This window comes from Pecten maximus, chromosome 3, assembly GCF_902652985.1.
Source record: "Pecten maximus chromosome 3, xPecMax1.1, whole genome shotgun sequence".
In the NCBI taxonomy this organism is placed as follows: domain Eukaryota; kingdom Metazoa; phylum Mollusca; class Bivalvia; order Pectinida; family Pectinidae; genus Pecten; species Pecten maximus.
The window spans coordinates 48,310,807-48,325,758 of NC_047017.1; the positions used below are offsets into that span (position 1 = coordinate 48,310,807).

Here is a 14,952-nt window from a genome sequence, read left to right on the forward strand (position 1 = left end):
ACTTACTGTTATACAGACTTTTAACTTGTGTGATGACAGCGACCAGATCATATACACCACAGAAGCTGCAAAACACAATCAGGTAGAAAATTCTCACAGATAGTTCAAACAAGTAAATCTGGCCATTGAAGGTCAAACGGTGTTGTATAAGTCCAAACGATACACTTAGGATAAAATCTACTTACCTAGAACAGCAATAAAATTTACTTACCTAGAACAGCAATAAAATTTACTTACCTAGAACAGCAATACAATTTACTTACCTAGAACAGCAATAAAATTTACTTACCTAGAACAGCAATAAAATTTACTTACTTAGAACAGCAATACAATTTACTTACCTAGAACAGCGAAAATAAGTAAGTTTGTAAAATGTCTGTAAAGAGACAGTTTAACTATGTTCCTCCGCAACCTGAGAGTTCTTGTAGTTTGGATCAAACTCGCAAAGATGTGACATAAGTTAAGGACAAACATCAACAGAATTCTAAGTTTTCTTATTTTGGATGCATAATGCAATGTATACGCTTAATTGAAGCAAATATATCAAAAACATCTAAAATGTATATGATTTGCTAAACATTATTGATGGCACTCCTTTCTATTATTAATAGATTAAAAACTCAGACTGGGTTATAAGCCTGCTTGAGATTGATTGTTTCTACAAATGCTCCAGCAATTTTTCTCAGTAATCTTGGGTAAAATTCATTTGTGAAATCATCCTTCTGACATTATCAGACAAAGAATCTACCACTTGATGTATAAAAAAGATAATACATTAAAGTACATAATGCTCAAAAATAGAATTCATTAAATTACATAATACTCAACAATAGAATTTATTTAAGTACATACTACTCAACAATATAATTCATTAAAGTACATAATACTCAACAATAGAATTTATTTAAGAACATAATACTAAATAATAATGAATTTGAAAGGATATCCACCAGCAGATTGAGGCATCGATAATAGCCAGTGGAATCTGTGCTGCCAGGATGTCTTTAGAGTTGTCTCCCTTGGTCTGAAACGATAAACATACAGCTATTGTGCTTTTTGCATCCCAACCTATGATTTTATAACACTTAAAAAGATTACATATAGATACATGTACCAGTACATTAGCATTAACAACAAGAGGCCCAGTGGGCCATAACGTTCACCTGAGTTCTGATATGTACACGGATAGATGATGCTTTGCTTTTTAACCAACATATAACACATAACTGAAAGTAGATCAAGATCATTCATTTGAACAAACCTGGTAGCCCTTCCTCCCAGCATGCTCATGACCCAATATCATGCCTTTGTCTCAAGAGACCTTAAATTCTGATATATACAATTATGAAAATCCAATGGAAGGATTACCTGTAGCTGTCTCATACAGCCCTCGATCAAGCTGACAAAGAAGTAGAGAGCTCCAACACCTATCACCTTACGGAATGTAGGGCCCAGTCTAGGTCTGTAACACAAAATCACTCAGTTCACATACAACTTTCATCCAACTCTGCATCTGGACATGAATATTAAATCATTTGTGAATTTAAAGGCATATGTTCATCTTTGAGCTTTAATACACATAATGACAGAGCTTAACAAACTCGGTAGCTACGATTTATTTTATTGTAGGTAATTACTATACATGCCGACTGGGCAACAAGTCTTACTTACATAAATGGCTGAGATTATTGGTAGAAAATTTAACAGGAAACGTTTACCAGTAGAATCATGACTTTGAGTGACCTCACTGTTATAACATTAAACTGGTTACAACACTCAAGGACATCATTCATTTAATTCTTGCTTGGCATGTTTATCACAGAGTAGATATAACTGGAGCCTAGAGAGTGAAGTTTAAGAGCGATGAAAATGTCTGTATGTGCTAGTGGAACACGTATCATCATCAACCTACTTGACAATGCCGAATCCCAGACTGACAATGATCACCAGGATTGTATGTTTTAGTGGAACACGTATCGTCATCGACCTACTTGACAATGCCGAATCCCAGACTGACAATGATCACCAGGATTGTATGTTTTAGTGGAACACGTATCATCATCGACCTACTTGACAATGCCGAATCCCAGACTGACAATGATCACCAGGATTGTATGTTTTAGTGGAACACGTATCATCATCAACCTACTTGACAATGCCGAATCCCAGACTGACAATGATCACCAGGATTGTATGTTTTAGTGGAACACGTATCATCATCAACCTACTTGACAATGCCGAATCCCAGACTGACAATGATCACCAGGATTGTATGTTTTAGTGGAACACGTATCATCATCGACCTACTTGACAATGCCGAATCCCAGACTGACAATGATCACCAGGATTCTTGCCAAGGTCCTCTTCATACAGGATACAAACTCAGCAAATATAACAGCCCCTCTCACTGAAAAACCAACAAAGTATCAGTGTAATGATAATATACACTATTGTTTTCATGTATACAAGCAATAGATGAAGTAGGTAAAAAGTAAAAACTACCAGCTAAGATAAAGAAGGCACTAAAAACTTTATTTTAGCCTATGCCTAGCCCACGCAGGTGTATTGTGGCTCAGTAGAATGTCCAACATAGAGATTTCTTTGCTCGTAACAAGTCTACAGCCTGATTTTGAGTCAGAGACTATATGATGACCTTCACCCCAGCCCTATCCTTAATGCAGGATAAATCTGTACAAGTAAATAGTGGTATCACATATACATGTGACACAAGGAGGATATCAATGATAATCGTTATGTAGCTACTTTAACACTGTGGGACGATGCCTACACTATTGTTACTGGTACTCAACAATCTACTCTACTGCGCATTTCCAGTAAAATATATGTTGTTGAGGTTAACTCCCTTTAATGAAATATATATTCTTATTAACGGTATTGTACAATTGATATTTGTTGTGACTAACTCACTTTAATGGAATGCTTTGATTTTGTATAATAGTACAATATTCTGACCATTATACAATAGATGATGTAATGGAAGCTGCGTATAAGTTAGATGTAGGTACATATTATGTTCCATTTTAATACCTGATTGTCCAGTGCTGGAAATACTTTGGAACTCTGCATAGAACACAGCTTTTTCCAGCATACCTGTTATGTAACAATTTTTACAATATCAAAAACAAATTTGTATTGATATATATCTACATAAAATAAGCAAATTACTGCATGTATACTTGTCAATCAATCAATCATTTAACAAATTGAAATCCTTGCTATTACGCTCCTTCCTTAGTATACACATTAAGATTAGCTTTTACTTTGACAATTAAGATATGTAAGGTCTGAAATCAAAAATAAATAGAAGAGAGTTATCTGACCAAGTTTTTTCAGGTTTGTTCCAAACGCTTTTCCTCAAGGACAGTTTCTTTTCACAAGAACTACGTACCAAGTGCGATGACTGCTCCTATCCAGAACTGTACCCTGAGAAGGTCTCTCCAGCTACAAGCCAACATGACCAGCCAGGCGATGCCATATGTGATGTATACCAGACCCATCACACCGTAGAACTACAATCAAACCAGTAGTACAACTTTGTAGGATTTACTCTCGATTACATCTGTAGTAAATGTGTTATTTAAAGTAATCAATATTTCTACTTCATTCAGCACATTCTACATTAAACTACACTACATTAAACTATTAATGGGTAGGTGAATGGTGTAGAATGGTATTAATGGGTAGGTGAATGGTGTAGAATGGTATGAGATAATGTACTTACAAAGGCCAGTCCTGATGTACTTACAAAGGTCAGTCCTGATGTACTTACAATCAATAAAGGCCAGTCCTGATGTACTTACAAAGGCCAGTCCTGATGTACTTACAAAGGCCAGTCCTGATGTACTTACAAAGGTCAGTCCTGATGTACTTACAATCAATAAAGGTCAGTCCTGATGTACTTACAATCAATAAAGGTCAGTCCTGATGTACTTACAAAGGCCAGTCCTGATGTACTTACAATCAATAAAGGCCAGTCCTAATGTACTTACAATCAATAAAGGCCAGTCCTGATGTACTTACAATCAATAAAGGTCAGTCCTGATGTACTTACAATCAATAAAGGCCAGTCCTGATGTACTTACAATCAATAAAGGTCAGTCCTGATGTACTTACAATCAATAAAGGTCAGTCCTGATGTACTTACAAAGGCCAGTCCTGATGTACTTACAAAGGCCAGTCCTGATGTACTTACAATCAATAAAGGCCAGTCATGATGTACTTACAAACAATAAAGGCCAGTCCTGATGTACTTACAAAGGCCAGTCCTGATGTACTTACAAACAATAATGGCCAGTCCTGATGTACTTACAAACAATAAAGGCCAGTCCTGATGTACTTACAATCAATAAAGGCCAGTCCTGATGTACTTACAATCAATAAAGGTCAGTCCTAATGTACTTACAAAGGCCAGTCCTGATGTACTTACAATCAATAAAGGCCAGTCATGATGTACTTACAAACAATAAAGGCCAGTCATGATGTACTTACAAACAATAAAGGCCAGTCCTGATGTACTTACAAACAATAAAGGCCAGTCCTGATGTACTTACAATCAATAAAGGTCAGTCCTGATGTACTTACAAACAATAAAGGCCAGTCCTGATGTACTTACAAACAATAAAGGCCAGTCCTGATGTACTTACAAAGGCCAGTCCTGATGTACTTACAATCAATAAAGGCCAGTCATGATGTACTTACAAACAATAAAGGCCAGTCCTGATGTACTTACAAAGGCCAGTCCTGATGTACTTACAAAGGCCAGTCCTGATGTACTTACAAAGGCCAGTCCTGATGTACTTACAAAGGCCAGTCCTGATGTACTTACAATCAATAAAGGCCAGTCCTGATGTACTTACAAAGGCCAGTCCTGATGTACTTACAAAGGCCAGTCCTGATGTACTTACAATCAATAAAGGCCAGTCCTGATGTACTTACAAAGGCCAGTCCTGATGTACATACAAAGGCCAGTCCTGATGTACTTACAAAGGTCAGTCTTGATGTACTTACAATCAATAAAGGCCAGTCCTGATGTACTTACAAACAATAAAGGCCAGTCCTGATGTACTTACAAAGGCCAGTCCTGATGTACTTACAAACAATAAAGGCCAGTCCTGGTGTACTTACAATCAATAAAGGCCAGTCCTGATGTACTTACAAAGGCCAGTCCTGATGTACTTACAAAGGCCAGTCCTGATGTACTTACAATCAATAAAGGCCAGTCCTGATGTACTTACAAAGGCCAGTCCTGATGTACTTACAAAGGCCAGTCCTGATGTACTTACAATCAATAAAGGCCAGTCATGATGTACTTACAAACAATAAAGGCCAGTCCTGATGTACTTACAAAGGCCAGTCCTGATGTACTTACAAACAATAATGGCCAGTCCTGATGTACTTACAAACAATAAAGGCCAGTCCTGATGTACTTACAATCAATAAAGGCCAGTCCTGATGTACTTACAATCAATAAAGGTCAGTCCTGATGTACTTACAAAGGCCAGTCCTGATGTACTTACAATCAATAAAGGCCAGTCATGATGTACTTACAAACAATAAAGGCCAGTCATGATGTACTTACAAACAATAAAGGCCAGTCCTGATGTACTTACAAACAATAAAGGCCAGTCCTGATGTACTTACAATCAATAAAGGTCAGTCCTGATGTACTTACAAACAATAAAGGCCAGTCCTGATGTACTTACAAACAATAAAGGCCAGTCCTGATGTACTTACAAAGGCCAGTCCTGATGTACTTACAAAGGCCAGTCCTGATGTACTTACAATCAATAAAGGCCAGTCCTGATGTACTTACAAAGGCCAGTCCTGATGTACTTACAAAGGCCAGTCCTGATGTACTTACAATCAATAAAGGCCAGTCCTGATGTACTTACAAAGGCCAGTCCTGATGTACATACAAAGGCCAGTCCTGATGTACTTACAAAGGTCAGTCTTGATGTACTTACAATCAATAAAGGCCAGTCCTGATGTACTTACAAACAATAAAGGCCAGTCCTGATGTACTTACAAAGGCCAGTCCTGATGTACTTACAAACAATAAAGGCCAGTCCTGGTGTACTTACAATCAATAAAGGCCAGTCCTGATGTACTTACAAAGGCCAGTCCTGATGTACTTACAAAGGCCAGTCCTGATGTACTTACAATCAATAAAGGCCAGTCCTGATGTACTTACAAAGGCCAGTCGTGATGTACTTACAAAGGCCAGTCCTGATGTACTTACAAAGGCCAGTCCTGATGTACTTACAATCAATAAAGGCCAGTCCTGATGTACTTACAAAGGCCAGTCCTGATGTACATACAAAGGCCAGTCCTGATGTACTTACAATCAATATAGGCCAGTCCTGATGCCCAGTCCTGATGTCCTTACAAACAATAAAGGTCAGTCCTGATGTACTTACAATCAATAAAGGCCAGTCCTGATGTACTTACAATCAATAAAGGCCAGTCCTAATGTACTTACAAACAATAAAGGCCAGTCCTGATGTACTTACAATCAATAAAGGCCAGTCCTGATGTACTTACAAAGGCCAGTCCTGATGTACTTACAATCAATAAAGGCCAGTCCTGATGTACTTACAAAGGCCAGTCCTGATGTACTTACAATCAATAAAGGCCAGTCCTGATGTACTTACAAAGGCCAGTCCTGATGTACATACAAAGGCCAGTCCTGATGTACTTACAATCAATAAAGGGCAGTCCTGATGTACTTACAATCAATAAAGGCCAGTCCTGATGCCCAGTCCTGATGTACTTACAAACAATAAAGGTCAGTCCTGATGTACTTACAATCAATAAAGGCCAGTCATGATGTACTTACAATCAATAAAGGCCAGTCCTAATGTACTTACAAACAATAAAGGCCAGTCCTGATGTACTTACAATCAATAAAGGCCAGTCCTGAGCAGAGATGTACTCATGGTCTCCAATCATTTCAATAGTCACTGTTTATAAACAAAAGAAGTACCAGGTAAGTATTCAGCATGTTTAAAATCATGTTACGGTGATGTACAAAGTTCTGTTAAAAAACACTGAGGTTTCATTAAACAGACTTTCTTTAATACACTTAGAAAGAGATAGTTTCTAACTCATGATAACTAGTTTTCTGACTCATTATTACTAGTTGTCTAACTCATGTTAACTAGTTTTCTGACTCACTATAACATGTTATCTAAGCCATGACAACTGGTTGTCAAAGTCATGACAACTGATTATCTAAGTCATGGCAACTGGTTGTTTAAGTCATGACAACTGATTATCTAAGTCATGACAACTGATTGTCCAAGCCACGACAACTGATTGTCTAAGCCACGACAACTGGTTGTCTAAGTCATGATAACTGGTTGTTTAACTCATGATAAATTACTAATTTTTATATCTTAATCAATTAAAGTTAAATATGAATGACTAAATATCATCAGTAATTGAGGAATCTACAAACTAAAGTTGGATGATGTTTTTACATTTTCCACCCAGACACCATTGCCAATAGAGACAGGTGAAGATAGGTCCATCAACAGGTAAAGATGTACATATTGTCATTAGTGATCACCTCACCATCAACTTGGAATGGCTTTAGTGGCTCTGGTGAAGGTTTATCCTCCGAGTCTAAGCTGTCTGGATCTTTCCTTTTAATGGAGAGGATGTAGGCATAAACGCCATCCTTCCAGGCAGTGAGATAGAAATGTCTGTCCACCTGAAATTGATGAACATACAAACCATTGTATATAATAGTTCTGCAGTGCTTGTCTTGCAAAAAGTAAAATTAATAAATGAAATTGCAAAAATAATAACCAGATTACAAGTGTCCACCCGATACCTCCTTACCTTTTCTCCTGCTTGCAGTGTTGTAACCCCAGATGTTTTAACCTAATGTCAAAAAAACAAAGAAAATCTTTCAAAGCTGTTATTGTTCAAATTGAAAAAATAATGATAAAGTTAAAATAAATGATATTGTATTTTTCACACCAAACAGTAGATATCAAATCTTAAGGCACATAATTTGTTTTTTCTTAACCAGTCTTTATAATTGGTCTACATTTATATATAGAACGTAAAAATGTTGGTGAAATAGTATTTATTAAGATATTCAGTACAATATTACCTCCCTTTCACCCTTACACTACAAACATTGATAAATGTACCACTTAGCCATAGGACCAATTTATATCAAGTAAAAATTACAATCAAATAAAATGAAAATCACAATAAATGAATATCATATATAAGTTATTATCAGCAAGCTGTGAAACAAAATTGTCACTATTAAAATATGAGTAGATCTATAAGCATTAAAATATGAGTAAATCCATAAGCATTAAAACATGTTATTGAGTAAATCCATTTGCATCAATATATGAGTAAATTTGTCCATAATAACACATATGAGCAAAAATGTCAATGCAAATCAAAATGAGGCTCTCATGTTACAAGTATAGATTTGTAATATGCTGATGACCTCCTGCAAGGTATTGTTAGATCTTGAATTGCAGTGTATTGTAGAGGAGGGGAAATTATAAGTCTACTTTCAATTAGATTGCTAAAACCTGTGAGATTAAAATCAAATTCCTACTCATCAAATGCTCAATATATACAGGTATGAGTCAGCTGATGGAGATGAATGGATAGTAACTTTGATGAAGGATGAAAACTCAGTTTTCACAAGGATGAATACTAGTATGCAGTTAACCAGCTGCATGATTTAGTATAAACTTCCAAGTTTTCCTTGTCATTATCACCAGGACCTATAATAAAAGGGTAAAACATATACCTTTTTAGCAGTAGAGGCTTTCTTGGTTGCTTCCCTTCTCTTCCTAGCGGCAGGCTTAGCTGTTGTGGAAACTAGTGTTGAAGATGGAGGTTTGGCTTTATTGCCCGGTTTGGGGGTGGTAACAGTTTTTGTTTTCTCAGTATCAGAACTCTTTTGCTGAGGGGAAGGTGTTTTACCTGATTTCTCATCTGAGGTCCCACTAGTGTCTGTCTGTGCAGAACTATTTGCTGCCTTAAAAAACAAATAGTTTTTTTTTTAAGTACTGAAACTTTATGAAGACGACTTTGCCAAAACGTTCACAATGACTAAACATTACAAAGTGGAAGAGAACACCTCTGTGACTTCAACAAGGGTTTTGTTTACAAGTCAACAGTCTCTTGATTTCACTGACACAATTAAGACTTGAATGCATTTAACTCAAAGTGTTAAATACCGTTAATGTTGCTTTAACAAACAAAATCTGCTGTTGCAGAACCTGTTTTGTTAAATATTTCCTTTTAGACTTTGAATGGAAAGAGCTTTGTGGATTAGAATTTTGTCACAGCCAATGGATGGGTAGAGATTCAGCTGACAGCCAATGGATGGGTAGAGATTCAGCAGACAGCCAATGGATGGGTAGAGATTCAGCAGATAGCCAATGGATGGGTAGAGATTCATTAAACAGACAATGGATGGGTAGAGATTCAGCAGACAGCCAATGGATGGGTAGAGATTCATTAAACAGACAATGGATGGGTAGAGATTCAGCAGACAGCCAATGGATGGGTAGAGATTCAGCTGACAGCCAATGGACGGGTAGAGATTCAGCAGAAAGATAATGGATGGGTAGAGATTCAGCAGATAGCCAATGGATGGGTAGAGATTCAGCAGATAGCCAATGGATGGGTAGAGATTCAGCTGACAGCCAATGGATGGGTAGAGATTCAGCAGACAGACAATGGATGGGTAGAGATTCAGCTGACAGCCAATGGACGGGAAGAGATTCAGCAGAAAGATAATGGATGGGTAGAGATTCAGCAGATAGCCAATGGATGGGTAGAGATTCAGCAGATAGCCAATGGATGGGTAGAGATTCAACAGACAGCCAATGGATGGGTAGAGATTCAGCAGACAGACAATGGATGAGTAGAGATTCAACAGACAGCCAATGGATGGGTAGAGATTCAGCAGACAGACAATGGATGGGTAGAGATTCAGCAGACAGACAATGGATGAGTAGAGATTCAGCAGACAGATAATGGATGGGTAGAGATTCAGCAGACAGACAATGGACAGGTAGAGATTCAGCAGACAGACAATTGATGGGTAGACATTCATTAAACAGACAATAGATTGGTAAAGATTCATTACACAGACAAGGGATGGGAACAGATTCATTACATAAAATATGGATAAGTATAAATTAATTTGAGTTTATGAAGAAGTTCATAAGAAAAAAATTGATATCTTTATGTTCATTGGAAATTCAGAACTGATAAAAAATTAGTACAAAATGTATCCTGAATACTGCTTAACAGGGGTCTTCAAGTAAGTTTAAGTTGTGACTGGTTTCTGATAGCTGCAAAGGTTGTGGAGTTAAAAGATTTTCTCTACACTACAGTTAAGTAATTAAAGATTTACTCAACACTATAGTTAAGTTAAAAAAAAAAAGCAAGATTCACTTCAACAACAATCCAACAACTCAAACAGGATATTGTTTACTTACTTGTACTTTGGGAGTACGATCAACTATTGTTGGTTTGCTCTTCCTTAAATCCTGAAAATAATTGAAATACATGTACTTCAGAAAAAAAAAAATTTGTGCATCAATCATTCCAAAAAAAGGTAAAAGAATATCAATTAACCTTTGTACATGTTAATAGAAGAGACCTCTCTCATACAACACCAATGACAATTAACTCAGTTTCTGTATGATTACCTCTCATAAACACCAATGACAATTAACTCAGTTTCTGTATGATTACCTCTCTCATACAACACCAATGACAATTAACTCAGTTTCTGTATGATTACCTCTCATAAACACCAATGACAATTAACTCAGTTTCTGTATGATTACCTCTCATACAACACCAATGACAATTAACTCAGTTTCTGTATGATTACCTCTCATACAACACCAATGACAATTAACTCAGTTTCTGTATGATTACCTCTCATACAACACCAATGACAATTAACTCAGTTTCTGTATGATTACCTCTCATAAACACCAATGACAATTAACTCAGTTTCTGTATGATTACCTCTCATACAACACCAATGACAATTAACTCAGTTTCTGTATGATTACCTCTCATAAACACCAATGACAATTAACTCAGTTTCTGTATGATTACCTCTCATACAACACCAATGACAATTAACTCAGTTTCTGTATGATTACCTCTCATACAACACCAATGACAATTAACTCAGTTTCTGTATGATTACCTCTCATACAACACCAATGACAATTAACTCAGTTTCTGTATGATTACCTCTCATAAACACCAATGACAATTAACTCAGTTTCTGTATGATTACCTCTCATACAACACCAATGACAATTAACTCAGTTTCTGTATGATTACCTCTCATAAACACCAATGACAATTAACTCAGTTTCTGTATGATTACCTCTCATACAACACCAATGACAATTAACTCAGTTTCTGTATGATTACCTCTCATACAACACCAATGACAATTAACTCAGTTTCTGTATGATTACCTCTCATACAACACCAATGACAATTAACTCAGTTTCTATATGATTACCTCTCATACAACACCAATGACAATTAACTCAGTTTCTGTATGATTACCTCTCATACAACACCAATGACAATTAACTCAGTTTCTATATGATTACCTCTCATACAACACCAATGACAATTAACTCAGTTTCTGTATGATTACCTCTCATAAACACCAATGACAATTAACTCAGTTTCTGTATGATTACCTCTCATAAACACCAATGACAATTAACTCAGTTTCTGTATGATTACCTCTCATACAACACCAATGACAATTAACTCAGTTTCTGTATGATTACCTCTCTCATACAACACCAATGACAATTAACTCAGTTTCTGTATGATTACCTCTCATACAACACCAATGACAATTAACTCAGTTTCTGTATGATTACCTCTCATACAACACAAATGACAATTAACTCAGTTTCTGTATGATTACCTCTCTCATACAACACCAATGACAATTAACTCAGTTTCTGTTTGATTACCTCTCATACAACACCAATGACAATTAACTCAGTTTCTGTATGATTACCTCTCATACAACACCAATGACAATTAACTCAGTTTCTGTATGATTACCTCTCATAAACACCAATGACAATTAACTCAGTTTCTGTATGATTACCTCTCATACAACAACAATGACAATTAACTCAGTTTCTGTATGATTACCCCTCACACAACACCAATGACAATTAACTCAGTTTCTGTATGATTACCTCTCATAAACACCAATGACAATTAACTCAGTTTCTGTATGATTACCTCTCATAAACACCAATGACAATTAACTCAGTTTCTGTATGATTACCTCTCATAAACACCAATGACAATTAACTCAGTTTCTGTATGATTACCTCTCATACAACACCAATGACAATTAACTCAGTTTCTGTATGATTACCTCTCATACAACACCAATGACAATTAACTCAGTTTCTGTATGATTACCTCTCATACAACACCAATGACAATTAACTCAGTTTCTGTATGATTACCTCTCATAAACACCAATGACAATTAACTCAGTTTCTGTATGATTACCTCTCATAAACACCAATGACAATTAACTCAGTTTCTGTATGATTACCTCTCATCAACACCAATAACAATTAACTCAGTTTCTGTATGATTACCCCTCACACAACACCAATGACAATTAACTCAGTTTCTGTATGATTACCTCTCATACAACACCAATGACAATTAACTCAGTTTCTGTATGATTACCTCTCATACAACACCAATGACAATTAACTCAGTTTCTGTATGATTACCTCTCATAAACACCAATGACAATTAACTCAGTTTCTGTATGATTACCTCTCATAAACACAAATGACAATTAACTCAGTTTCTGTATGATTACCTCTCATACAACACCAATGACAATTAACTCAGTTTCTGTATGATTACCTCTCATACAACACCAATGACAATTAACTCAGTTTCTGTATGATTACCTCTCATAAACACCAATGACAATTAACTCAGTTTCTGTATGATTACCTCTCATACAACACCAATGACAATTAACTCAGTTTCTATATGATTACCTCTCATACAACACCAATGACAATTAACTCAGTTTCTGTATGATTACCTCTCATACAACACCAATGACAATTAACTCAGTTTCTATATGATTACCTCTCATACAACACCAATGACAATTAACTCAGTTTCTATATGATTACCTCTCATACAACACCAATGACAATTAACTCAGTTTCTGTATGATTACCTCTCATAAACACCAATGACAATTAACTCAGTTTCTGTATGATTACCTCTCATACAACACCAATGACAATTAACTCAGTTTCTGTATGATTACCTCTCATAAACACCAATGACAATTAACTCAGTTTCTGTATGATTACCTCTCATAAACACCAATGACAATTAACTCAGTTTCTGTATGATTACCTCTCATACAACACCAATGACAATTAACTCAGTTTCTGTATGATTACCTCTCTCATACAACACCAATGACAATTAACTCAGTTTCTGTATGATTACCTCTCATACAACACCAATGACAATTAACTCAGTTTCTGTATGATTACCTCTCATACAACACAAATGACAATTAACTCAGTTTCTGTATGATTACCTCTCTCATACAACACCAATGACAATTAACTCAGTTTCTGTTTGATTACCTCTCATACAACACCAATGACAATTAACTCAGTTTCTGTATGATTACCTCTCATACAACACCAATGACAATTAACTCAGTTTCTGTATGATTACCTCTCATAAACACCAATGACAATTAACTCAGTTTCTGTATGATTACCTCTCATAAACACCAATGACAATTAACTCAGTTTCTGTATGATTACCTCTCATAAACACCAATGACAATTAACTCAGTTTCTGTATGATTACCTCTCATACAACACCAATGACAATTAACTCAGTTTCTGTATGATTACCTCTCATAAACACCAATGACAATTAACTCAGTTTCTGTATGATTACCTCTCATACAACAACAATGACAATTAACTCAGTTTCTGTATGATTACCCCTCACACAACACCAATGACAATTAACTCAGTTTCTGTATGATTACCTCTCATACAACACCAATGACAATTAACTCAGTTTCTGTATGATTACCTCTCATAAACACCAATGACAATTAACTCAGTTTCTGTATGATTACCTCTCATAAACACCAATGACAATTAACTCAGTTTCTGTATGATTACCTCTCATAAACACCAATGACAATTAACTCATTTTCTGCATGATTACCTCTCATAAACACCAATGACAATTAACTCAGTTTCTGTATGATTACCTCTCATAAACACCAATGACAATTAACTCAGTTTCTGTATGATTACCTCTCATAAACACCAATGACAATTAACTCAGTTTCTGTATGATTACCTCTCATACAACACCAATGACAATTAACTCAGTTTCTGTATGATTACCTCTCTCATACAACACCAATGACAATTAACTCAGTTTCTGTATGATTACCTCTCATACAACACCAATGACAATTAACTCAGTTTCTGTATGATTACCTCTCATACAACACCAATGACAATTAACTCAGTTTCTGTATGATTACCTCTCATAAACACCAATGACAATTAACTCAGTTTCTGCATGATTACCTCTCATAAACACCAATGACAATTAACTCAGTTTCTGTATGATTACCTCTCATACAACACCAATGACAATTAACTCAGTTTCTGTATGATTACCTCTCATACAACACCAATGACAATTAACTCAGTTTCTGTATGATTACCTCTCATACAACACCAATGACAATTAACTCAGTTTCTGTATGATTACCTCTCATAAACACCAATGACAATTAACTCAGTTTCTGTATGATTACCTCTCATACAACACCAATGA

General features: G+C 35.9%; 1 protein-coding gene across 1 annotated transcript in view; it reads right to left on the reverse strand.

The window, feature by feature from the left end:
* Positions 1–14,952, reverse strand: part of LOC117324406 (transmembrane protein 87A-like) — a 28,885-nt gene that overhangs the window by 4,745 nt on the left and 9,188 nt on the right. Inside the window, exons 5-16 of the mRNA XM_033880250.1 lie at positions 10,512–10,562; positions 8,807–9,037; positions 7,864–7,905; positions 7,594–7,732; positions 6,919–6,980; positions 3,410–3,530; positions 3,049–3,111; positions 2,308–2,407; positions 1,369–1,462; positions 947–1,024; positions 342–450; positions 7–65 (exon numbers count right to left, since the gene is read on the reverse strand). Coding sequence (XP_033736141.1) covers positions 7–65; positions 342–450; positions 947–1,024; positions 1,369–1,462; positions 2,308–2,407; positions 3,049–3,111; positions 3,410–3,530; positions 6,919–6,980; positions 7,594–7,732; positions 7,864–7,905; positions 8,807–9,037; positions 10,512–10,562 — 1,149 coding nt within the window. The remainder of the gene's footprint in view (positions 1–6; positions 66–341; positions 451–946; positions 1,025–1,368; positions 1,463–2,307; positions 2,408–3,048; positions 3,112–3,409; positions 3,531–6,918; positions 6,981–7,593; positions 7,733–7,863; positions 7,906–8,806; positions 9,038–10,511; positions 10,563–14,952) is intronic.